The sequence below is a fragment of the Oreochromis aureus genome, linkage group 13 (assembly GCF_013358895.1).
Source record: "Oreochromis aureus strain Israel breed Guangdong linkage group 13, ZZ_aureus, whole genome shotgun sequence".
NCBI lineage: Eukaryota > Metazoa > Chordata > Actinopteri > Cichliformes > Cichlidae > Oreochromis > Oreochromis aureus.
In genome coordinates this window covers 34,258,521-34,285,714 of record NC_052954.1, presented here as the reverse complement: position 1 = coordinate 34,285,714, position 27,194 = coordinate 34,258,521, and the positions used below count along the sequence as shown (strand labels likewise).

General features: G+C 41.7%; 2 protein-coding genes across 7 annotated transcripts in view; both read left to right on the top strand.

Moving 5' to 3' along the window:
* Positions 1-19,112, top strand: part of LOC116330688 (LIM domain-binding protein 3-like) — a 49,207-nt gene extending 30,095 nt beyond the window's left edge. Inside the window, exons 5-15 of one of the 4 annotated variants that reach the window (XM_031753101.2) lie at positions 2,842-2,864; positions 5,223-5,411; positions 7,566-7,729; positions 7,950-7,989; positions 11,587-11,643; positions 13,460-13,728; positions 13,810-14,188; positions 14,372-14,552; positions 14,720-14,840; positions 15,178-15,293; positions 15,404-19,112. In XM_031753101.2, the coding sequence (XP_031608961.1) occupies positions 2,842-2,864; positions 5,223-5,411; positions 7,566-7,729; positions 7,950-7,989; positions 11,587-11,643; positions 13,460-13,728; positions 13,810-14,188; positions 14,372-14,552; positions 14,720-14,840; positions 15,178-15,293; positions 15,404-15,493 (1,629 nt within the window). In that variant the 3' untranslated portion in view covers positions 15,494-19,112. The remainder of the gene's footprint in view (positions 1-2,841; positions 2,865-5,222; positions 5,412-7,565; positions 7,730-7,949; positions 7,990-11,586; positions 11,644-13,459; positions 13,729-13,809; positions 14,189-14,371; positions 14,553-14,719; positions 14,841-15,177; positions 15,294-15,403) is intronic. The other 3 variants (XM_031753102.2, XM_031753103.2, XM_031753104.2) reach the window with 3 other exon arrangements.
* Positions 19,113-24,820: 5,708 nt separating this feature from the next.
* bmpr1aa (bone morphogenetic protein receptor, type IAa) overlaps positions 24,821-27,194 on the top strand; it is a 48,253-nt gene continuing 45,879 nt past the window's right edge. For all 3 annotated transcript variants that reach the window (XM_039621804.1, XM_031753094.2, XM_031753095.2), the window contains exon 1: positions 24,821-25,088. The gene's annotated coding sequence lies outside the window, so the exon portion shown is untranslated. The remainder of the gene's footprint in view (positions 25,089-27,194) is intronic.

Below are 27,194 nucleotides of genomic sequence, written 5' to 3'. Positions count from 1 at the left end.
CAAACACACACTTCTGCATCAACTGCAGCTGCAGTGAAAGTGTGTGTTTACAGTCACGAACACATATATAGTGACACACGCACACACACACACTCCATTAATAGTGTGATTCAGTTACTCCGTCACCGAAGAGCCCAAACACCTGTTAGTTTGTTTGGCTGCTTTTAAAGGTCAGGGGACCCTCTGGACACACACACACACACACACACACACACACTTATAATAATAATAATAATAATGTTGCTATAATGATCATACCATATGCACATATGTCGCTGACTCTTCTTAGATAAAACTCTGTAGGCACAAAGATTATTGACATTTATGTGTTTTTTCCGCACATATTATGTTAATCATGTACAGTAGCTCATCTCAAAGTTAACGTTGACATCACAGATACGTTCCTGCACTTCCATAAATAGGTTTCACACTTAAGTATGCACACCCCTGTTTATTATTTCTACTAATAATACTAATAACAACCAGTGTTGGGACTAACGCGTTATTAAGTAACGCGTTACAGTAACTACGTTATTATTGTGGTAACGAGCACGGTAACTAGTTATTATGCCAAAACCAGGAACGCGTTACTCGTTACTGGGATTTAGATAGGCTCGTTACTCGTTGCTGCGTGTGGTGGATATCGCGAGCTTCCACAGATTCAATAACATTAGCAAGTGGTGGAAGCCAGCAGGTGGATGAAGGAAAAGGGAGGCAAGAGGAGAGACCCGAAGCGGCCGCCGGTCCGAGTGTCAGGTGAACTGAACTTCAGGTAAGAAGTTATGACCTGCAGTCTATCTGGGTCAGATATAAACCAAGTTTAGGTGGAGTTTATTTTCGTTATGCTGACATTTTCGTACTGCGTGCTAGCTAGCATGACGGAGTTTCTATACAGCTGGGTGGGTGCTATGTTACTGATGTTGAACTTTATTTTGTTCATACGGTTAATTATTAGAGTTTCCAACCGTCCGTAAAAAACAGAATCGTCTGGTATTCAGAGAAAATATTACGCGTTTTCGTACTGAGGTGAAAAGCAACACAGTTTGTCCCGGACTTCAGCTACAATGAAAAGACAAAGCTGAAGCTGCACAGCTGCCTCTTCTTCTCTAATTCTCTCCTCTCCTGTTTCTACTTCAATCATGAAACTGATCAATGATCAGCTGATCGGCTTTTCTCTCTTGTTTATTTATCTCCCACTTTGCGCCAGAAAGAGGAAACCAGCGGATGTCGCGTTAAACAACAGCAGCACGTTTAAGCTTGATCAGCTGTTGTTAGAATTTATTTAATATTAATTTCTAGTATCAGCTGATGTTTGCTGGAGCCAGCTGTAAAGCTGCTGGTCATGATATCGGTTTGGTTATCTGGTGAGAGGGAAACATGCAGATGAAACCAGGAGATGTCCTTACTGAATCATCAGAGCTGAACAGGTGATGGAGAAACAGGTTTACCTTTTAGGTGACATGAATGAGTTGAAGGAAGTTATGAACTGTTTCTGAGAGACAAATAACACCAGGATCCTTTTCTACGTAGCTGACAGCTGGTAACTGTGCAGGGGCGGGTCTAGCAAAGTGTTGCCAGGGGCCAGGTAGGGCATTAACAGGAAAGGGGGACACAAGGAAATACTTTTCTTTCTTATTCTCATTTAAAATGTCTCGCTTTTAAAAAAATAATTATCTGAGTCTTACAACAAACAATTGATAGATTGATACATATATACCATCAGAGCAGTGTACATCACTGTCACAACAGTGTTTATTTTCATTCAAAGGCTTTATGATTTTTCCTATAATGGTGGGCCGGTCTCTGGTCAAGATGCCCGGGACGATTGTTTTGTCCCAGTCCAGCTCTGTATGCAGCTCATCTGCAGTCTGGTGTTACCTACATCTTCCTATTCAGAAGGCAGAATTTCCAAGTTCTGAGTACAATCAAAAGCACCACGACTGCAGTTTTTGTGTTGGATGTAAAAAGCAGGCTAGAATCATGGCGGCGGTCAACGACGGTCCAGGCGTGGGATTTCTCTCGTGGAAATGTGCACATTATTTTTTCCTTTCTATTGGTAGGTGGCACAGTGCACTTGTGGCAAGTAAGCAAGCTAGAAGACTGGCACTCTGGCTGGGTATCCAGTTACAGAAGCAACACATTAACAAGAGAATTCTGAGTAAAACCAAAGTTACTTTCCCTAGTAACTAGTTACTTTGAAAGTAACGAGTAACTTGAAGTAACTGAGTTACTTTTTTAGAGAAGTAACTAGTAATGTAACTAAGTTACTAATTTAAAGTAACTTACCCAACACTGATAACAACAATAATAATATCACCACTGCTGTTAATAATGATGAGAAGAGGAGCAATAACAAAGAAAAATACATCCTAATCCAAATAATTAGAATCGTAAATTAAGAAAAGGGAAACAGATAAATAACATTATGAATAAGTATGTAACAGAAGGCAGAAACAGAAAGAATATTAAAGGGGGAATATGTATCTGTGATGACAAGAAAGAATAAGAGAAGTGAAATGAACTCAAAGTCACCATGAACAGAAAAAACCAAAACAAAGAGTTAAAAAATGTCCAGAAGACACGTGACCACAACAAAGTCTGCCTCAGGCTCGACCCACTGAAGCTGGGATCTGTGGGATCTGTGGACAGGCTGTGATTAAATCTTCCTCTTCACTCGCAGAGCGAACGTCACAGCAGCCGACAGAGGATGTGACCTCTGACCTCTGATGGCCAGTGAATGATGCTGAATATGTTTTGTAACATCATATTCTCCTCTGTCTTCTCTCCTTTGTGCTTCCACGTGTTCGTCCTCTCTTCTGTCCCTGCTGTTGGTCGAACAAGGTTTTCCCCCCCGCTGCTCCACCGTTAGTATCCTCTGCAGCTGAATGCATCTTGGATGTGTGTTTGTTTAAAGGCATGGCGTGGGACGATGGCGAGTGCGGTTTTGCAGCTTTATAGGCCCCCTTATTTCAAAATTATCCGAGCAAACTGAAATTGTGGAACAGCTGGCTGCATGATGCCTTTTGCTTTCTGTGGGGGTTTTTTATAATTATTTGGTCTTTTTCTGAGGCAACTCTGCAGGAAAGTTTTCAGAATAAAAGCCTGCTAGAGCGTGAGAAGCTTCAGCCTTCAGGTTGTTTCTGAGCTGTAGTTTAGGGATTGTGCAGCAGTGGAGTGGACTAAATGTCAGCTGTGTCCCTGCTCTGATACGTTTGTGTGCTGGGATTAAAGGTCATGTTTTGACGCACTGCTAAAACGAGCTGCTGTGACGTTTCGCGGTGGACGCATGCAAATGTTTCAAGCATGAAATTTAAAGCATCGTCAGTCATTTCTAACCAATGTGCAGAAACCAGTTTGGGTTTTGTTGAAGTGGAAATAAGACTTTTCCTTTTTCTCTCCAGCTGTAAAGGACATCGCTCATGTTGTATTTATTACCCACAAAAAATGACATAATTTTATAGGAGAGGTTTCAGCTTGTGTCCAGTGTGTCGTTTGGAAGTCCAACATTTGCAGTAAAAAGGGTTTAATTTTGTATTTTTATCTGCTTTTGCACCAACAAACTTTGAGGTAGATTCATCTAATGGTTCAGCATCTGCAGTGTGGAACAAATTTATTAGACCATCACCAGAGTAAAGTTCATGTGACAGCTGGTTAATCCACCTGTGTGCACGAGCTCTGTTATCAGTTATATTAACTATAAAATACTATATAATTACGTTTGTTATCTGTGAATTTTAAATGTACTGTTTTACAAAAAATCAAAAAAATTATAGTTTTCTGCTTAAGATACAAAATTAGAGTCATTTACTCATTATTATTATTATTATTATTACTATTACTATGCATTTCTGAACAAAAAATGTAAAAACTGGGTTTGAATTTTTGGTTTGATTATTATTAAAAGTTGTACCTTCTCAATTTTGGCTATAAAATATGAATTCATTTTTTTGTTTTCCCAAAAAAATATTGATCTGATATTTTTTTATATATTTTTATTTATAAACAATATTTGTGTTTTCTTGATTCATGAGAGGTGATTTAATAAATTCATTACAGTGGAGAATTTATTATTATTATTATTATAAAATGGTTTTACTGTAATAATTTCTTTCAGCATTAAAAAAAAAACATATACATAAAAAACAGATATATTTCCTGGTATTTGTTGTTATTATTTAGAGCATAATGCACTAAAACAAAAGATTCTTCACCCTCATGAATGTGAAGCAGACTCTGAATAAAATGCAAATGAAATAAATCAAATCAAAGGTTCTTTTGTTCACATTATTAAGGAAGATCTGCTTGGTATTAACAGTTAATACTGTGAACCTATCAATGCCAATCACACAAATCTAATTTATATTTAATGGAATCTGTTTTACAGTTTTACAACATAAACTTTTTACACTTAATCAAGTTTACTTAATCAAATGAATTAAAGTCAGCATTCTCCAAAAGTTGAATCTGTTCATCTGGACGTAGCGTTTTGTGGGAGAAACGTTTCGTCACTCATCCAAGTGACTTCTTCAGTCTCAGCTGACTGCAGGTTTCCCCAAACCTTATAAACAGTACATTTGCATAATGACTGAAACCAGCCCACTGAAGGAACAATGGGCTGTGAGGTCAGTTCCTTAATCTTAATTATGCAAATTACCATGACCATTGATTAACAATCACTGACCAAAACCCACTGATCAAAGAACACTGATCAATGTCCATGAGTGGGCTGGTTTCAGTCATTATGCAAATGTACTGTTTATAAGGTTTGGGGAAACCTGCAGTCAGCTGAGACTGAAGAAGTCACTTGATGAGTGACGAAACGCTTTCTCCCACAAAACGCTACGTCCAGATGAACAGATTCAACTTTTGGAGATTTACTTTCCTGGATGATTGAGCATGCATCATAAAGTCAGCATTATTTTTGAGTCTGTTAAGTGGGCCAAGAACGGATCCCTGTGGGACGCCAGTCAGAGTTTTTTGTAGTATGTAAAACTCCTCTTGTCGTGATGCTGTGGTGGTGTGTGTGTGTGTGTGGGGGGTTCCACCTTAAATGGAGGAGATTCTGTTGGAAACATTCAACTTTAGCCTGAAAACTTTAGCCTCACTAGTCCATCTGCTGTGAGCATGACAAACCCATCACCTTCACCCACACGCCTCACCTCCGTCCCTCCATCACCTTCTTTGTATCCCCACCTTTTCCCCTCCTCTTCCCAACCCGACAGCGCCGGCTTCAACCCCAGCGTGCTGAAGCAGACCGCCCTCTCCACCAGCAAGCCCATTGAAGTAAAAGGCCCCGGTGGTAAGGCCACCATCATCCATGCCCAGTACAACACGCCCATCAGTATGTATTCACAGGACTCCATCATGGACGCCATCGCGGGACAAACACAGACCAAGGGCCACGACGCTGGGTATGAACACCACCTCCTCCTCCCTCTCCACCTCCTCCTCCTTTCCTCCTTCCTTCTCTCTACTTTATCTCTAATTCTTCCTCCTAACATCCTCATCTTCCTCTTCTGTACCCACGTGCACACCTCAACACTGCCTCCTAGAAACTGAGTTTTTTAGACTTTCAGCATCAAAAACATCAAAAGCCACAACACCACCTGGGTTATGACTAACCTGGCCACAGTTACTATCGGTCCTGCTGAGGACTGATCATCCATATTTGTAGTTTCTAACACAGAGCCGCGGATGTATTACAGGCAGCAGCGCTCAGTTTACAGGCTGATGTTTTGAGTACTCAACCCAGAAATTTTTCTTGATGAGAAATTACTTTTCATTTGTTGTTTTTTTTTCTTTTTCCCTTTGCTGCCTCTTCTCTCTTCCCTCCTCTTCCTCCCTTTTCTCCTCTTTACTCTATTTGAAGTGTCCTCCACCTGTCCTTTCCTTTCTGTCTGTCCTCTTTGGTCTCAGCCTGCTTCACATTCAACTCATCGGTGACACTGATGTGATGATTTTGGTGCTGGTTATGTGAATATTGTGCTGCCTGTTTGTGCACATGTGGGGAGAGGGTGACTCTGTGGTGGCTTTGAGGAACTGCTAAGGTTTCAGTGATATCAGAAAGCAGAATTTTTGGTTCGGGCCACTCTGGGATCCTTTTTTTGTGCGTCGTGTGTTGTGTGGCTGAAACCTTGGGTGTGCTGTGGGAGTCGGTCCGTATGAGGTGGACCAGTTCGAGTCAGCCAGAGTCAAATGTTCCCCAGAGAGAAGTTCCCTCTGTCTGAGCAGTTCATCCCAATTTCTTTGCTCGTGATCATGTTTGACCCTGTTTACCTCTCGTCTTGTTGCCGAATGCATTACCAGCTCAGAGTCACTCTGATTTGTCAGAACCTGTTGATAAAGTCATGTTACTGCTGTGGTGTTTTTGGTGGTGTCTTCCTCGCCTGCTCTTCCTCTGTAATGAGATGTAGCACTGTCACTGTTTACTGTCCCCCTCCAAAGGTCTCCACGCCCATTCTTTATTTCAGCCTCACTAATTTTAGACCCAGATAAAGCCGCTCTTATTGAAGTGTAAGCCTGAATAAAACCACTCATCCATACAAGAGGGGGGCATCTCTGGAAAACCAATTACAGTCCAGTATGATATCTTCCTCCTCCTCCTCCCTCACCGTGTGTCCTTTACTGAGAGCCAGTAAAAGGTTTGGTTCCCCTGAGTTGTGTTAAAGCTTTGAAAGATCAAACATCAGACAGAAACATGACACGCGTCACCAGAATCAGCCGACACAGGCTGCAGTCCTGTCCTGCAGGGCGGAGCCAAACAAAAGGTGCACAGCTTAAAGGACAACAAAAGATTTCAAACTACTAAAAAAAACCTCAGAAAGATGGAAAACAACACAATGGTGTCGTTAATAGTTTTTAATGTTAGTATCTGTAACCACAAATAGACCAGAACAGCCGCACAAAAATTAAAAGACTAAAAACAGCCTGAAAGAGAAGAAACTGACTTTACAGCACAAACTGGTGGATGTTCAGAAAAATGACCAAAGCTGCAAAAACCCTGCCGAGGTTTCTGTTTATAAGAGAGAGCCAATCAGAAGCAAGCTGTCCTACAGGCAGAACAGCTCGTTTCAAACAGGATGAGCTGCTCCGAGGTCCAGGACAAGACAAAGAACATAAATAAGGAAGTAGAAATGAGCAGAAAGGTTCAGGTCTGTGTGGGCTGGACAAAAAAAAAGAGACAGAAAAACAGATGGAAAAAAGTCACAAAGATGCACAAATGAAACACGTGAGATTAACAAAAGCAAGGAGACTCAAAGCTGAATGTTCTGAGCCTCTTTCTCCGTTTTATCTCCGTTTGTTCCTTTTTCTAACAAAAAGACCTCAGACATGCGAGTCCAGCTTCCTCTTGGCTCCATCGAACGCCTTCAGTAACGTTTTGTTTGTGTGACCTTTGAAATATTAGATATTTAATTCCAGACTGAGAAGGATGTCAAAACGTTAACTTTGGGCAGGGAAAACTTGTTTCCGTTCACTGCTGGGCCCACAGCTCGAGCTTCACTGTCTCTTTATTTTTCACTTGCTTTGGTCGTGGGCGATGTGGCGCCCCCTGTCTGTGGTTCCAGTTCTGTCCCAGTCATGGACCGCCTCGTGGACAGCGCCTCGCCAGTCTATCAGGCCGTCCGGAGCACAGAGAAGGACCCAGCGCTGAGTGAATGGAGCAGCCGCAGCACCAACGTGCAGTCCAAGTCCTTTCGGGTCCTGGCCCACATGACTGGCACCGAGTCCTGTAAGTGTCCTCTTCCTCCTCCTCCTCCTCCTCCTCGTATTGTCCTCACTTATTTAAAACAAGATCGGGGAGCAAATAAAAGCAAGAACAGACTCATGTATGTTTCCATAGAAACAAAGGTGTGTAATTAGAGTAAATGATTACCTGTGGGAATGTTTTTAAAGTTAAATCTGATCATCAGGTGCTCAGTGTCGCCCCCTTTCCTCTGTTTCTGTTACAGCGCTCACTGAAGAGGAGGCGGCGGCTGTGAAGAGGAGCAGGTAGGCAGCAGAGCTCCAGTAGTCAGCTGCTGACCCCCTCACCTGTAGTCTCGGCTCTGCCACCCCCGACCTCATCTGCCCCGCCCATAAAAACACCTGCACACGCTTAAAGGCAGTCTCTGTTTGAGGCTCTGTGTGTATATACGTAAATGTGATGTGATTGGTTGGTGTCGGAAGCCTACAGGTGAGCTGTTCTCGTCACACAAAAGATGTGCAAAATATAGAAAATATAGCAGGTTAAGAAAAATCCCTTAAACCAAAGCACGACATCACAAACAGGACACAGGTGAGCTGCCTCTGACGAACCAACGAGAGCTGCGTGTTCAGCTCACACCAACAACCTCAGCTTCATTTTGAATCTGCTCACATGTAATGAGCTCATGTGACCAGCAGGAGGGGACACAGGACTGTGTGTGTGTGTGTGTGTGTGTGTGTGTGTGTGTGTGTGTGTGTACCTGTTTAGACATTCTTGTGGGGACAGTGTTCGTCCTCACAGGTTTGAAGGCATTTTTGAGGCTCCAAGTGTGGGTTTAGTGTCACAGTTACAGTTTGGTTATGGCTGGGGTTCATTTTTGATGGTTGAGGTAAGCAGCTAGGGATTCTGTCAAATAGATGTCCTCACTAAGATATCAAAACGAGAATGTGTGTGTGTGTTTGCTCAGATGAAACATCATTTAAAAAATTGGTGGTGCACCGCTTTCAGGTAATCAGCGCGGGTCGCAGGGTTCTAACATGTTAAAGCAAGCCTCGCCGTCCAGACTGATTCAACTGCATGAACTAATCAAAGTGAGCAGACACCAAAGAGTCCTCAGATGTGCTGAAAGGTTTCGATTACTGCCAGGGGACCACGAGGGACTCCCCTCCCCGCCCCTTTGGTCCTTTCTTTATTGATTACTGGTAACTGGTGTTGATTGGTTAAAGAGAGAGAACGAGTGTGCAGAGGAGAGTCATCCTCCAGCTCTTTATTGTCACGTGTAGCTAATGCAGAAGAAACTGAAAGTCGAGCAAAAGCCGCAAACATGACAAAGCAGACTTTTTATTCTCAGCCTGTGTGACGTCATACAGTCAAACTAAAGTATTTCCTTCACACTGTGAATTCCTACATTTGTGATTTCTAAAAATAAAAAAAACAATAAGAATAAAAACAGATCGTCTGTGCGTCGTAGAATTTAAATAAATAGATTTTTTTACTTGACTGTGTTTTGCTGATTAGCCTGCAGCTACTCGACACTCTGCTGGACTCCACCTTTCACCTGCAGAAACATGAACAGCTGAGACTGTCAGGTTTGGAGCTTTCCCAGTTTAAACAGGCTGCTGTGAGTTAGCATGTGCAAATAAGTGTCTGTGTTTAAGAGTTTTGGGTCTAATGTTGGTTTCAGGGATCAGGTGCCTCAGATGGCAGACACATGTCTAAGTTACGCCACCTTAAATCTTGCGTGGCTCAGAAGTCCTAAATGGGGCTTTACGTGGTCGAGGACAGTCTAAGAGTCCATGCTGTCAGACAAAGCCAGGTGTGGTGAGCTGCAGGTGAGGGCTGGGCCGAACGTCCGCTGACGACCTCTGAAGGTGTCGCTGCCCTCAGTCTGTTTTCCATGACTTCCTGTTTCCCCAGCGGCTCGTCTGAAATCTCATCACAGCCGAGTCTCCGAGAGGACGAGCAAACCTTTTAACCCCGCCCCCACCCGCCCAGCCCATCCCAGCTCTGATGGATGAAGCTTTCTATTCTCTGTGAACTTATTTAATCAACCCTCCATTACGCACCATCGATCTCTGCTTCCTCCCCCCCGTTTGGACTGAAATACAACCTCCTCCCCTTCAAAGCTCCGGCTCCCCTCTGTCCCTCGTCAGAGTCCATACGCCGTCCAATGAGTCACCGTGAATCAATAGGAGCAGAGGTCAAGCTTTTATCCGCCAATAAAGAGACTGTGTGCTTTTTCCTCTTTAGCTGTAAGTCATCGAGGAGGAAGCAGCTGGATTAGACTCACAGGGCTGAGCTGGAAGCCTCAAAGTAGAGAAGCAAAGACACAGAAAGAAATGTTTTTACTGCAAAATCCAGCTTCATGATCCTGATCATTTGAGAGCTGGGAAAGGTAAAAATCTGTCAGTTAAAGGTGATTTATTCTGCTTATCTCAGGATCTGTGTTCTTATTCTGGGACAAGTTTTAACTATTTCTTATTTATCATAATGACTTTGTGCAGCAAAGTCCTCAGCCTGAAACAAGGAGCTGGTGTCCGTACACCTCTAATGTAGAATCACTAACAAACATGTTGGTTGGCTAAATATAAAATCCTTAGTCTTATTCCTCAATACCTGGAAAGAAAAACTGAGTAGAAGCAAATAAATGAGGTTTTTTTAAAGCCTTTCTGAAGTAGCTTTGCATGATTCACAAATCAAAATAATCCTTATCTATCGTGTGCAGGAAACACTCTCAGAATAAAAGTTTATGTCCTACAATGTCTGTCTGTTCCTTTAAAGGACAGCTGATCTGTTAAATAGCAGCTCTCCAGCTTTGCATGAGTCACAGTTCATCCTTCGTCTGAAACAAGCTGTTTTAGTTCCTCTGCGTTTAGGCCAAGTTTGGTGGGTGTGGCTTTGGCGTCTGCGATGACTATATTAGGAATATCCACCCTCTATGACATCATCCAGATCCAAGAGTAGAAAACTGAGATAATCAGAGTGTTTAAATCCACCTGGGCTTACGCTGACTTCTTTTCATGCAGGTCTGTGCAGATTAAACAGCTTCATCGATGAAAATAAGAGACTAACACAGTGACAAGGTTGCAAAGAGTGCAAGGAGGAAGAAAATGTGTTAAGAGCTCAGATCAGCCATGACATCAGCACACGAGGGGACACGGGGAATGAAACAGAGTTCAGCAAAATAAAATAAAAACCTGGACAAATGGTTTGTTTGCTCAGCAGGAAATAATAATCACCCTATTGGCTCTCCATAGCTTTGGTGTGTGTTGATGTGAGTTTTTAAGGATATATGCTACCAGAGTTTCAATGTTGCATTCACGTGCTAAAGGGAGAGTCTGACATGTGGGTTTCATCTGCTTGTTTTCCAGCTTTTTGTATCTTCTTCTTATGCTGGAGTTACACTGAACTAAATCCACATAGTTGTCACGCTTTAGAGCCGTTACCGTCTTTCAGGAACCACATCTGAGTGATCGTGTCAGAGTTTCCTCTGGTTTGATCTCTGTGCTTTGTACAAATGTTTTTGCAGAACCGGAGAATAGAAAAAAACCTTTTTGACATTTGATCCAATGTTTTTGAGACCAAAGCAGTGAGGTGACGTCATCCTGTCAGCTGTCTTTAAGCTGTCTCGCAGTTTCCTGCAGGATCTTCTGTCTGTGGTGTTGTTGGTCTGGTGAAGGCGATGGAGTTTCTTATTTATGGGTCTTTGGGTCCTGATTTGATTATTGATTATTTGTTAGACAGAAAGAAAAAGGTTGATGGTCCATCCGAGTAGCACCTGAGCAACATCAGGGGGGAGAGAGCGGGGGTCAGGATGGAGACGTAGGGTCTCAGCTTGGATGCTCATGTGCTAACAGGTAACAAACAGGTGACCTCTGCTGCTGTTGTCTCTACACCTGCAGCCTGAAGCGACAGCCTCCCGCTGGTTTCGGCCTCCAGCACAGAGCTGCAGTCACCAGGTACAAACCCCGCTGGCAGGTGCGCTTGCGGCCGTGGGCTTCACAGCATTCAGTAACACAGCAGCTGCTTTTAAACGGAGGCTTCTTCAGCTAAAACTCCTGGCGGCACACAAGTGGATTGACAGGGTCTTTGGCACGGGTGGTGTTTGAACCCATAACCCCAGCAGTTCTGTCAGGATCATGTAGCACCTGAGTAACAGTCAGTAACCTCATCATCATTTCATCACCTGAATAACAGGCTGAGTCTCTGCTAACGCCCTCTGAAGGAGGGATGTTAAAGCTTTAGTTGCTGTTTGTTAATGAAGCTGAATTCAGTTTTGGTTTGAAGCCTCTAACCTTGTTTACATATTTTAGCTTCAACATCAGGTAAGTCTGACACAGCTAAGCTGATGCTAAACACCCAGACCTGAGACTGATACCCACCTGAAACCCCCAGAAAGAAAAACTGCAGGTTTACACCCCAAAATCTGTCAACGCTTCTTTATAGAGGGCCCTTTGTGCTTCTGTCCTGCTCAGCATTTTATTCTCTGTCTGAAACAAGCTGTTGATGCAAGTTTCTATATTCTTCTAGGATATCTGTGACAATATTATATCGACACATTCAGAGAGTGTAAAAACATCATAAACATTCAAATCACTCCAAAGCCCACTTTTTGGCTCACAAATTAAACTTTTGATTCATAAAACAGTGCAGCAGCCTGGATGTAATCCCTGCTTACTGAAACTTATCTATATTCAGATGATGATTCACAGTTGGAACAAGTTTAAGAGCATTTTTGACTCAGTCCAGGATGCAAACCAAACCTGAATGTGGTCTGTAGAGGTTTCTGTTTAAAAACAGTGAGTATCTGCACCTCAGGGGATGCTTGGAAGCCTAGACTAACCCTAACCGCCATATTCACAAAAAAATAGAAGAAAGGTTAGCTAAACAGTTTAGAGAGAAAGATTTAAAACCAGCAGAAACAATTACCTAAACCTGAAAAGCACATGGTTAACGCTCACATCAACAAAACTGCTCAAAGAGTTCAAAGTTATGGGTCATTTTTTAGCTGAAAATTCGTAAATATATATTAAAAAAAAGTGAAAATAGTTAAATGTGCTCTAGAAAAGCTAGCTAGAAATTAAATTGATTGTTGAAATGCAGTTCAAATTAATAGCTCCACTGATGAAATAGTTAGCTAATTCACTCTAATCACATGGATAAATGACTAAATAAAATAAATACTACATGTATATTGTATTTATTTGACTCTAAGCTCTGCAGAAGATTTCCTATGTACCCGGCTCTACTGTGCGTATAACAATGACAAAACATTATCTTTATCTTAAATATCTGATATAGCTAATGAAATGCATGAACATGTAAGTATGTCAAAGACATCAATAATATCAGCTAAAACTTCATTCAATGTTGGAATATTTATCCAAGTAAATCTAGTAAATTCCACATATATTAGATCGAAACTGCTAGAAGAAAGCATTAAATTCTTACTAACACAGTGTTACAGAATAAAAGTCAGACACAACAGTGAAAAACTCATCTTTCAGGATCTTTACACCTATTGATGAGATTACAATTTGAGTCCGTGTTGATGACTAACTTAGCTTGTGGTTTGAAACATGCTTAGCTTAGTTCAGGTTGTACTCAAAAAAACTTTAAGTAGTTAATTCCATAACTACTACTGAGGCTAACTACTTGAGGCTCACTATGACCAAAAATCCCGGACAAGCCCCCAAGTACAAAACTGAACCTGATGACTGAACCATTTGGAAATGATTCTAAATAGATAATAATGACATTTCTTTCCCTCTCCAGCCAGTATGGTGCACCTCCTACCATGCAGCAGGCGCCACAAGTTCCACCCCCACAACAGTACCAACCAATGCCACAGCAATACCAACACGCACCTATGCAGCAAGCTCCACAAGCTCTGCCCCCACAACAGTATCAACCAATGCCACAGCAGTACCAACAACCACCCACACAGCAGGCTCCATCCACTCAACAGAGCTCAATTCAGATCCCTGTTGGCTCCGCCCCCCCTAAGGTGATCAGTACTGCCTGCATCTACCCTTCACAGCCAGGTGAGTTTCTGTTTTGTTTATATTAACTTGCACATATAATATTTATATACATTTACATATTTATACTTCTTCCACCCACAGCACCACCTATGGCTCCAGCTGCAGTCCCACCGCAGCCCCGACCTCCAGCCGCCGCCCCGGCCCCGCTTCTGGCTGCTCCCGCATCCTCCAACAGACCCCCGTGGGTGACCGACTCAAACTTCGCTGATAAGTTCGACCCCGGCAAGACCACCTCCAGCACCATCAAGGTGCAGCCACTGCCCCAGGCCGCCCCTCCCCCACCAGCGTACATCCCTAACCCCTCCCCTGCTGGGCATGCAGCTCCCAGCCCCGCCCCCATCACCCCCAGCCCTGGCCCCGCCCCCTTTCCACCTGTGGCCAGAGGCGTGGCCCAAAGAGCGGAGAGGTTTGCAGCCAGCAGTCGCACGCCTCTGTGCGGGGCCTGCAACAGCGTCATCAGGTAACACACTGACACACTTCTGGAGCCTCAAGTGGAGATCAGAGGAACTGCAGCTTTTGGTGCTTTATTATTTTGCTCCTGAGGTTCCTCCTATGGGTTAAAACGAGCGACGTTAATGAAACTATGTCACTTTAAGGACAAATTAAAATCAGATTACTTAAAATGATGCTGCTGTTGTTGCAGGGGTCCCTTCCTGGTGGCCCTTGGCCGGTCCTGGCACCCCGAGGAGTTTAACTGTCACTACTGCCACATGTCTCTGGCCGACGTCAGCTTCGTGGAGGAACAGAACAACGTGTACTGTGAGAACTGCTACGAGGAGTTTTTCGCCCCAACCTGCGCTCGCTGCAACACCAAGATCATGGGGGTGAGATTGTGTGGCATAACCGCTGTGAAATTTTCAGACACCATTTCTGATTTTATTTTCCTTTATTTAATGTTATAAAACCATAAGTTTTGCACTGAAATGCCACCCGTATGTGAAACTAGAGGCTGATTAGACCTTATTAAATGTTGTCACACTGTATGTCGCAGGAAGTGATGCACGCCTTACGGCAGACATGGCACACCACCTGCTTTGTGTGCGCAGCCTGCGGGAAAGCCTTCGGAAACAGCCTCTTCCACATGGAGGATGGAGAGCCGTACTGCGAGAAAGGTACGCCAATACGACGCCATCATCACAGCTGCGGGAAAAGCTGCACAGACATCAGGCAGACGCAAAAAACTGTCACATGCATCACGCTCAGAGAAGGAACAGCCAATTAGAGCCTCAGTGCAGCCCCTCAATTTTAGCTCCTCTTTCTTTTGATTGGCTCTGCCCCCACAAACAACAAGTGGGTGGAGCTTCTGTGTGCTCTGTGTGACATCAAAAAGATCCAAGAGTAGAACAAAGTGTGTGAAACAGATTAACAGGGATTACTTACTTCGTATGATTCACTGTTTTTGGACTCACGGCTGCCATCTTCAACACTTCCTGTCTCTGTGTCGCTCAGATTACATCGCGCTCTTCAGCACTAAGTGTCATGGCTGTGACTTCCCAGTGGAAGCTGGCGATAAGTTCATCGAGGCTCTGGGTCACACCTGGCACGATACCTGCTTTGTGTGTGCGGTAAGGACCACGAGCAGCTGGGGCTGAGGGGGCTCCTGTCATTTAAATCTTCCGATGCAGGGGAGCAGAGGTCAGTTTGAAGTTTTTCACCCCGGTTTTCTCGTCTGCAGGTCTGCCACGTGAACCTCGAGGGTCAGCCCTTCTACTCAAAGAAAGATAAACCTCTGTGCAAGAAGCACGCTCACGCCATCAACGTGTAAACCTGCCAGATCACGCCTCATCACGCTCCAGTTTTTTTTTCTTTTCTTTTTTTTGTGCAAATTTCAAATTTCTGCTGCCTGATGATTCTGCTTCAGATCCATCCGACCCGTCGCATCACGGACTGTGGTTTATTTTTCTACCAGAAAGAGTGTGTGTGTGTCTGTGTGACTGCTGAGCTGCAGAAATACAGGTGACTGTATGGAGTCTGCAAGGTGCCAAATTAAATATTATATTTTTTAGTGTTTAATAATAATTATCAAACATATAACAACAAAAATATTAAACTGGCTAAACTATGCAACAAGGATTAAATAGATATTTAAGTAAGTCTAAATAATAATATTATGACAGTACAAGTATTCTTCAGATTTTTTTTCTTTATTAATTTAATTAATTTTCTGGTTTTCAAAATTAGTCTTCTACCAAATTTTTATAGTCAGGAGGAAAAAATTCTTTCTAATAAATATCAATAACAGAGTGTTTGAAGTATGTTTATTTTTCTCTTAAACATAGGGTTAAAGTAGTTGGATATTTAGGGTTAAGAGGGTTAAGAGAGTTTTTTAAATTATTTTGATAAAGTTATTATTTTTATGAAAAAAACATTTTTTTTTCTTAGGAGAAAAAAACGTTAGAAATAAAAATTATTATAAAGTTTTATTAGTACTTTTTTTTTGCTTGGTTTGTAGAGTTTCAAATGAAATTTCAAGTTAACTTATGAATTATTTCATATGAATGAAATTACAACTTTATTGTAATTAAACATTTTTTTAAAAATTTGCTTCCTTTTTTAGTGGCACTCTCTGGACTCCGTACAGCTGATATGGTTCTCACCATTTTTTGGACTCTTCTTGGTAATGTGCCTCTGTTGACTGTTTGAATGCTACCTTAATATTTTTATTTCACTTTTAGACTAAAATAAAATTATATTAAAGTTTTTATGAGGCAATATGAAGTGAAACAATAGACTGCAGAGAAGCTGAAAAACAGCAGCAAACTGGAGATTAAAAAAGACTGAAAAGTGTTTCTGGCGTTGAAACCTGTCGTCACCACTCCGACTCTGGGGGCGTGAACACACGACAGGTGACACGTTTCTGTGGCCCCGCCTCACCAGGTGAACCTCCAGATGTTTTAAATGTGAAAACCACGTCTAAATGCACAGAGATACTGTGTGAGTGACGGAGTCTAGATAAACTGGAAACGTTAAACTGCCCACAGAAGCTGTTTGGCTCCAAGTGCAGGTGTGTTTCTGCTCTCACGCCACACTAAGGTGCATTTGGACTTGTTTGTTCAGGTGAACCTGCTCAGGCGAGGCAGCTCTTCGACTTCACGTGCTTCAGGGGGAGAAATAACCTTGAATTTCATATTTATTCGACAGTGTGATCTTTATTGAGACACTAGTATATCGTCACTGCTGCGTGGAAATGATTAGTTATTCGATTCATGTTTGTTTCAGAGCGTTTGGCATCACGTGGTTAAGTTTGAGTACTGATTTCATGATGATTTATTGTGTGTTTTTTTAACTACACTGTAAATGTGATAACCTTAGTCTGACTGTTAACAACACAATGGCTCCGCCCACACTGCAGACCGTGAATCCTCCCAAATCTGAAAAAGATTACACTTTGCATTTTCTTTCTTTTTTTTGTGAAATCAAACATGTGGCTGCTCTCATGTTTGTAAAACACAGAATAATCTTATATGTATTTGGATCATTACAGCTGGGGAAACGGACTTCAGTGAAAGTTTTTTAAAGCATTTCTTTGTTAATTTTCATACGTTTTTAATACAAAGACAGTGCAGTTTTTTAGGAGCCTCTCTTGGCCATTAAAGGAACATCAGCAAACCACAACTTAATTCAGATCTTTAATTTGACTTGTTCTCTGCTAAGACTTAATCATTAAGCACATAAAGACTTTTTTACATTTTAAAAACTTATGCCATGGTTCACGTTCCAATAACCAGTCACCCTGTTTTAGTGTCCTCCTGTGGCCACTGGAAGAAGTGCAGCTAAGCAAACAGAAACTCTTGGTGTATTAAAAAACTGTAAACAGAAGAAGCATTGTGTTTCTGAAAGCCGGATTTTCTTTAAAAAATCTAAGTTTTTTTTTTTACTTTGTTCCGCTTTTGTCATTGAAGGCAGCATGTTTTAGCACCACCTAGTGGCCAACAACAGAACAAACCACAATGTAATTAAATTCCAGTCCTTTGTTGAGTTACACTCTGTTGTAATGTTGGGTTGTGTTCGGTGAGAAACCTTAGCAGGATAGTAGGAAGAATACACGATCACACTGGTCCTGGGAAATCCACAGCGTATCCTTTAATGCACATTCTCTCCATCAACCAAACAAGGCCCGGTTGAACGGCTGCTTATCAAACATGACACACAGTGTTCATACAACCCGTACTAGCGTGCAAGCACGTTGTTCCCATAAATCACAGAGAGGGCAGTGGCGCACACTAATGACCTCATAACCCCTTGACATATGTTACATTAAAGAGACACCACACCATTGTGACTGTTGCAAACTGAATACTAAAGTATATAAAATAATTAAATTCATCTGACTTTCTTGACTTCCCAAAACCATTTAATACTGCTGTGGTGTTTTAGTGGCCTCTGGTGGTGATTATAGGAAATGCAATTGAGCAAATGGAAACTTTCGTTATATTAAATAATTCTATAAACAGAAAAGATTTTGTGATAAGTTTCTAAGAGATGAATTTTTAAAAAAATGACTATAATGGGGTTTTTTTGTTTTAATTTTTTAATGTAATTCTATTTTTGCATTCTTTCACGACAAATAGTTTTGGGAGCATCTAGTGGCCATGAGAGGAAGTGTAATTAACCCCGATAACAATATAAGATGATTCTTTAAAAAAAAACAAAAAACTCCAGTTTTACTGTAGGTACATAAAAGAATGAAAAGCATCTGAACACACTTGAGGTGTTGTAGCAGCCTCAGGTGGCCGCTAGAGGAACTGCAACTAAGCAAACAGAAACTTTCGGAATTGTGAAATGTTTTGCAAAAGAACAAGAGGAGAATTTTTTTGGAACTAATACATAAAGTACTACACCTAGTGACCAGTAGAGGAACTGCAAATAAGTAAGCTTTTGGGCTGAACGCAGCTTGTAAACTTTGGTTGTTGAGCAGTGTGAACGGAGTCTCTGGTTCTTTGATTTAAACTTTAATTTTATTCTGTGATTTAAATGAAATTGTTTGTCTCCCTGCGGAGAACCGTGCCTTTGCTGAAATCCACCTCTGCTCGGTCTGACCGGCACACTGACCAGTTTGTGTGCCGGTGTACAGTTTTTACTCTGAATTGTACTTTTATACAGTTTGTGTGTTTTTCTGAGGATGAATGTGTGCATGCGGCATGTCAACATCAGTTTGTGAAAAAAAGAGAAGCTAACGCGACTGTTCACCATTATTTTTGAGTGTTTGTAAGTAATGATGTCATACTCTGAGTGAAGAACTCGGCGTTACTTTTTGTTTAAGAGGTTTTGAACATTTGAAGAGTTTTTGTGTTGCAGGTTGAATAAACTGAGCACTTCAAACACCTGGAAGCATCTTCTGGAAACGTGTAATTGATTTATTTTTTCTGATATGAAGATTTGTTTAAGAAGCGAGGAAATAAAAATATGTTGAGCTCCTGAATGTGCAATCAAAAATCAAAACTTTTAAGCTAAAACTGAAATAATAAATTAAAACACATGAAATCTGGCAGGTGTTACAGAATGTTTCTACATTTTGAGAATAAACTAGGAATTCAATTCAATTCAGTTTTATTTATAAAACACCAAATCACAACAACAGTCGCCTCAAGGCGCTTTATATTGTAAGGTAGACCCTACATAATACATACAGAGAAAAACCCAACAATCATATGACCCCCTATGAGCAAGCACTTTGGCGACAGTGGGAAGGAAAACTCCCTTTAACAGGAAGAAACCTCCGGCAGAACCAGGCTCAGGGAGGGCGGGGCCATCTGCTGCGACTGATTGGGGTGAGAGAAGGAAGACAGGATAAAGACATGCTGTGGAAGAGAGACAGAGATTAATAACAGATATGATTCGATGCAGAGAGGTCTATTAGCACATAGTGAGTGAGAAAGGTGACTGGAAAGGAAAAACTCAATGCATCATGGGAATCCCGCAGCCTACGTCTATTGCAGCATAACTAAGGGAGGATTCAGGGTCACCTGGTCCAGCCCTAACTATATGCTTTAGCAAAAAGGAAAGTTTGAAGCCTAATCTTGAAAGTAGAGATAGTGTCTGTCTCCTGAATCCAAACTGGAAGCTGGTTCCACAGAAGAGGGGCCTGAAAACTGAAGGCTCTGCCTCCCATTCTACTTTTAAATAGAGATTGAAAATGTGACGTCATTCAGGGGTAAAACCGCAAAGGATTGTGGGAACGAGTGGCAAGTCATACTAGCGCACGCAGGCTTTCACATGAAAACAGTCACACAGCGATAAAAACAAACACAAAATGGCAAGTAGCTGTTGTATTGTTAACTGCAATAGCCGGTCGCATGACAGCCACGGGAAGCCGACGGGTAAAGAAATCGTTTTTATCGGATTACGTCGTGGAAGAGAAATTGTTCAAGCCATGTTTCCGAAGTAACAAAGAGCCGACGGATGACCTGGATTGCAGCCATTCGAAGACCAAATATAACGTCCCAGAACACTCCAGCTCACATGTTAGTCTGCTCCAAGCATTTCCACAAAGGTACGTCTTCTGTTGTAGTTATTATGTAATTTATCATAACATAATTGTTGATGTAGGTTACAAATAAGTCTAATATTGATTTGAATTGAATTCGTTGCGCTATGCTGCTTTGTTCACTGTGGCTTTGCGGGCTAATGTTTGTTGTGTTTTGTAGGAAAACCAGCCTACAAAATGCAGGAATGCGATGCAGACTGGGCACCTCTATCAGCCTGGGTCATACCGAGTTTAAAGCTGCTACCACAGCCAGATTTGATCGGTTAAGAGAGAGAACGATATCAAAACAGCCACGAAACGTCCCGCATATATGTGCCCAAGGGTTGTATTGAAGCAATCAAGTGATGAATAACTGTTTTCCACTATGTTGTTTTGCAATGTTGTTTTTCACTGAAGCAGCTAATAAAGCATAATCGAATACAATTTTGCCTCTTTCTTGTAAGATTCTATAATAGAATGAAACAATAATGCCAGTTATATCGTCTTGATGCATTCTCAATCATCCAGGAAAGTAAATCTCCAAAAGTTGAATCTGTTCATCTGGACGTAGCGTTTTGTGGGAGAAACGTTTCGTCACTCATCCAAGTGACTTCTTCAGTCTCAGACGAAACGTTTCTCCCACAAAACGCTACGTCCAGATGAACAGATTCAACTTTTGGAGAATGCCAGTTATAAATAAAGACAATAAATTGAATGAATTATGAAACACTCATGTTATTTCTATTAGATCTGAAAATGTTGTGTAATACTACAACCTGAAACGACAAATAGATGCGTTGGCCTGTACAGGAGATAAAGGAAAAGAATGTAACAACAGCTGTGAAATGGAATAGTCCAAATCACCAAAGTAAACTGGACCTGGGCTTGTTGCAGGGATCTGAAGTTAATAAACAGCTTGTGAGTGTCTGTACTCACACTTAGGACCATATAATAATAAATATGTGCGTGATGAAAGTTGGGCAGCACGCTAACGTCCTTACTCCGCTCTGTATGCTCGTACGGGTCTGACCCTTTCACTCCTTTGATTTTTTCCTCGTCCTTTTTTTTGCCTTTTCATCGAGTCTGTCTTTGTACGGACCTGCCGTGTTCTCTGTCGTTTTGTACATAACTGTTTTTGGGGCAAATAAAATGCAAGTAGGGATTAAAACTGCAGAATTAATTATTACTGGTGCTGGAAATGCTAGCGCTTGATGCAGTGTTTTGATTTTGTTGCCACGGGTACCCAGAATGCAATGCGCGAAAGTCATGTGGTCTGTCAATCTCTGTTCTCTAGGAACAACAAGTAAGCCTGCAGTGTGAGAGCGAAGTGCTCTAATAGGGTGAGATGGTACTTACTATGAGGGCTTGCATTTTGGGTTAACTGAAGGCTTTTAGGGGAGTTTTTGGGACATCCCGATAATAATGAATTACAGTAGTCCAGCCTGGAAGTAATAAATGCATGAACTAGTTTTTCAGCGTCACTCTGGGACAGGATATTTCTAATTTTAGAGATGTTGCGCAAATGGAATGTGAACTTGAAATGTGAAGAGGACTCTCCATTTACATGTACAAATTGGAGTCTATTAGATAGATATGATACAAACCACTGCAGTGCAGTACCTGTAATACCTACAGCATGTTCTAATCGCTCTAATAGGATATTATGGTCAACAGTATCGAACGCAGCACTGAGGTCTAGCAGGACAAGCACAGAGATGAGTCCACTGTCAGAGGCCATAAGAAGATCATTTGTAACCTTCACTAAAGCTGTTTCTGTGCTGTGATGAGCTCTGAAACCTGACTGAAACTCTTCAAATAAGCCATTCCTCTGCAGATGATCTGTTAGCTGTTTGACAACTACTCTTTCAAGGATGTTTGATATGAAAGGAAGGTTGGAGATTGGCCTATAATTAGCTAAGACTGCTGGGTCTAGAGATGGCTTTTTAAGTAAAGGTTTAACTACAGCCACCTTGAAGGCCTGTGGTACATAGCTGATTATTAGAGATAGGTTGATCATATTTAAGATTGAAGAATTAATTAATGGCAGGACTTTGAGCAGTTTTGTAGGAATGGGGTCTAAAAGACACGTTGATGGTTTGGAGGCAGCAAATATTCAGAGGAACAAAATAAAAATGTGGTTCCTTATTTAATATCTGATTTTTATCCCCTAAAAATCTCTATTTTTCATATCTGCAGCTTTAAGAATATTTGAACCAAAAACGAAATAAAAAATGAGAAAATGAGTCATTGTACTGAGAAGAGGAGTATTCCTGTTTGACCTTTATGAACTTCCTCTTTCATTTTTATCTGTCATCAGTTTTCTGTAACTCCAACCGAAAAACATGACTGTCACACCCACACATCATCGTCATCATCACCATCTTCATCCTCATCATCAGATCATCGTCATCATGATAACGATCGTCGTTCTTGTTGAGCGATGATAATGCTGTTCAGTTTGGAGCCACCAGAGGGAGCTAGTGCCCTCTCCTGATTGCGTTTCAAAATAAAAGCCTGCGGGTTTTTGAGCAGCAGAGATTGGACTCAGAGAGGAGTGAAAAGGGGAAGAGGTCTCACTCTGCCGCCAAAAACAGCTCTTAGACTACATCACTGACTTTCTAGGCAGTTATTTTTGTTTAAGCCCCAGAATGCCAGTGGCTAAAAATATAAAGTAAGTTTATAAATTATTTTTAAATCAACTTTCCAGATGTATAAAAAACCTCAGATATGATGCTGACTCGGAGGATCGTGTATTTATGTGTTTTTGTAAAGATAGAAAAAGAAAATATGTGGCTCAGCTTTTAGAACCAACAGGAAGCCCAAATATATATTTATATCATCAAATACCATGTTTTGAATTAATAACATTTTATTTATTGTTCTAAATTAGCATTTGAATCAGTATAACATATACCTCATATAAGTATATTATTATTATTATTTGCAATGTTGAAGCTCAGCATTTATACTTTCTTTATTTTTTATTTTGCTGAATCATTGAGACTGGAACAATTAAAATGAGATTTTACAACATGTGTTTCCTTTGCTTCCGAAAATACCAAAAGAAAAGAGTTATTTGTAGTCATAACGAGCTGCTGCGTGATGATTTATGTCATAGTTCATTAAGATAAGCCAAATCACAACAGCTGTTGCCCGGAGGCTCTCATTTATTTGTCCATAATACTTTTGAACCTGAATGTTTCGTTCCATATACAATCAGTAAATTAAGGGAAAACGCTCCCAGCTGAGCCCTCAGGACCAGGTAACTGTATTTCAAGACTGAAGGTTTTTATTTGCAATTTGCGCACAGGACCAACGGTCCATGCATGCTGGAATTATTGCACAGAGCCCTCCAGGTCAAGTTACACTTTTTACAAGATACAGACAAAGCAACTTAAAAAAGGAAAATAGAATTAAAGCAAGGAATGGAGCAATCATAGTATTTACTATATACAAAAACAGTGTACAGAGAGGGCGATAATACACTTCCTAGTACTGGATTCAGTAGCGGTTTTTGATACGAGCGACACGGGCGGTTGCCCGGGGTGGCATCGTGGTGGGGGCGGCATCACGGGCATCGGCAAAAATTTTTTTTTTTTAAAAATGCTCGTACTCATGCTGCCCTGACGGCAGCCAGCGCATACTGGGGATGGCATAGGCACCGATCGGTTTTCTATCGCCCATTTCCTGGGAGCAAGGGCGCCCTCGTTTGCGAGGTGCGCCTGCTGCTTGCGGCACAGGGAGGAGAGGGCGGGGCGGCGGGGGATTCTCTGGCTGGCTGGAGCAGCATCTAATAACCAACTCGCAAAATAAAACAAAATAAAAACAAAACAACAAACACGAAAACACCAGACATTATGATGCAGACTTATAATTTGCACCAATGTTTTTTCGAAATTCTATACGCGAAAAGTGAGCGAGAGCCCTCAGTGCGCCTGCGCGCTGCTGAAGTCAAAGTAAACTTTGTCATCTCCGCTACATACAGTCCAGTATATAGAGAGACGAGACGACGAGGCTCCAGTTACAGCAGTGCAAGTAAACAAACAATAAATATTTAAGAGTAAAAAAATAAATATACACTTTAGGACTCGGGGTAAAGGGATCAATAACAATTTAAAATTTACAGTTTAAAGCTTGATGATTTGAAGTCTCACACAACCCGTCGAAAGGGGAGGGGGGCGGCTGCTTCCAAATAGAGCACAGAAGGAGTGTTCACCCAGGGCGCCAAACAGGCTAGGACCGCCACTGACTGGATTAGATTGGATTGGATAAAACTTTATTAATCCATCGGGTGGGTTCCTCCGGGAAATTCAGTTCACTTGCATGCATAACATTGCGCTTATTAATGAATCCTTCATACTACAAACATGTTCTAACTTGCAGGTCATTCAGGTACACAGGATGCAAATAATGCTAGATAAGAAGAAAAAGGAAGAAAACAGAAAAAAATATTGGGGGTTTTTAGGGAGTGAAAATAGAAGAACGCGAAAGCCTCACACCTGGGCCCCTCAAACCCTCAATCAGACGATGATGCACATTTAATCTCAGGTCCTCTGAAGTTACCTGAGAGGTGAAACAGTGAGCGCGTGCAAATTTTCCACACGCCCCTCGTTCCGACCGGAAGTGTTTTGTTATGCACAGTGAGTCATCGCTAGAGCAAGAGACGATCTCTGCCTGGTATTTGCTTTTCTGTCTAAAAGCAGCGCAAACCCGCAGAGGCGAGCGGAGCGCACGGAGCGGAGGACGCCGACGAAAAACGTCTGGAAATATAGATTTCTCCCCTAATAACGGAGGGAGGGAGGCTGGAGCGAGCTCGAACCGGTCTTACAGGATGAAATAACGCGGGAGAAAAGGTTCGAAACATCCAGGAGAGAGTAAAGACTCAGGAAGAAAGGTGAGTCAAACGATCCCAAACTTCAGTCCAGACTGCGGGTATGAGCCCGACTTCTGAGCGTCGTCTATTTACTGGAGTACACGCACTCCCTTAGGATTTTTATTTTTCAGTGAATCAGCTTTAAGTAGGCCTGTGTGTGGGTGTGTATAAAATAATTTTAGTGTGTCTAACTGTGGTTGTAAGTTAAAGAAATGAGAATTTTATCGGTGTACAGATTTTATTTCTGTGCCAGCAGATAGACGCATCCCCTCCTTCTCTAACTGCTGTCGTGGAAAAAAAAAAAGTTGGCTTTAGATTTGCTGCAGCAGAAATTTGGCTTGTTTTTGATTTAAAAAGTGACAGATTATCGCTTTAAACTCACAAGGGCTTTATCTAAACCCTAGATTCGGACTATTTTGGGGTGTAGGGGTGTTTTCGGGGGGTTTTGGTGAAGTTTGTTTCGGTAGAATTTGTTTCCAGCTCGGTTAGCCGCATTCCTGTTAGCGCTGCTAGCTGCGAGTTAGCTGTGAGCGGCTTTAAGGTGCTGAAACGAAGAAGAAAAACAGGTAAATAAAAGTTTGTTGTCAAAGTTTTTTAACGGCGCTTTTCGTTGCTGACCTTTAATGTTGTTAGCAGCGTGGGCTAACCAGCCGTGTTTCTGTATGTTTACCTGCTTCAAACTCTGATTTTTGACCCACCTGAGCAGGCAGGTAAAGCCACCTGTGAGCTCTGTTTCCAGGCTGCTTCGGGGTGTTTTAAGATGGTTTTGATCTCACTTCTGTCTCTTGTTTATTCCGCCATGTTTCTGGCTTTTAATCGTTCACGTGTCTGCAGCTCATAATCAATACAGTCCACTGATCGACTAATCGATTAACTATCGCGGCTTTTATGTCTTTGCAGTGTGAGAGGTTTTATAAGGTAGCATAAAAGAGTCACTTTTGTTTTCATGTACCTCAAAAAAATCTTAAAGTACTTATTTAAATTTAAAATACTTTAAATTTAAACAAAGGCCATTTCCTATTTTTAAAATGCGCGGACATGAGAGTAATCTTTCCAATAATCTGTTTATCAGACATATCAAATTAACTTAAAAAACTGCTGCTGGTGTGCAACAGCGGGATGAAAGAGTTCCCGGAGAGGCAGCTGATTCCTGAGCACCTTTAATGTGATCTCATTCACACCTTTGTCTAATAAAAAACTAAACACACCTGCACACCTGGTGATGGCAATGCAGCTTGCCATCACCAGTGTGTGAATGTGTGTGTGAATGGGTGGATGACTGGTTGTGTAAAGTGCTTTGGGGTCCTTAGGGACTAGTAAAGCGCTATACAAATACAGGCCATTTACCATTCACATCCACCTCTCACTGCCCAGCACTGTGTGTGTGTGTGTGTGTGTGTGTGGGGGGGGGTTAACTCACGGTTTCTGTTAAACTGGAGGATCTAACATCCAACCACATCTGGCATATACAGTTTAATCACCTGTATATGAAACCATTACTGGAACAGCCAATCCTGTTAAAGGCACATTCATCTGTGTCGTGATTCAGTAGACGTCCTCCTTCTTTACAGCACAGACTCTCAGTGTGTTTGCTTATATGAAAATCTCAAACATGAGGCCGACGCTGTAGGAGAATGAGAAGTAAGCGGCTTAAAGTGAGCACAGTTACCTGGACCTGTTTGTTGTATTCAGTAAAAACGATGCGTGAGCTCTTTAACGATGCTCTGTGTCCTCTGTGTCATGTTCAGCGTTTACACACCCCTGTTGTGTTTGATCATTGATGACCAATGCAGAAATAATAAAGAGGAGATTTAACATCACAACAATAATAATTTAATCTAAATGGTCTTTAGAGTCCGTAAAATTCCCTTAAGATGAAAAGTGATGTGAGGTTTTCAGAGTCGTTGTGTCAGATGCTAGTTTGAAATGTAACAATGACTGTTGAAGCGTTTTTGGCTATGGAGGCAGAGCGAGTCCAGATGTGCAGGGAAAACACTGAAGCCCGAACTGCCCGCCTTGTGTGGGCGAATGACATGAAAATGCCAAACATTATTTTAATTTACAGCAGGAGTGGGCGATATGAGGTATGTCACGATATTTCTAGAACATTTGGGATCATCCTACCAG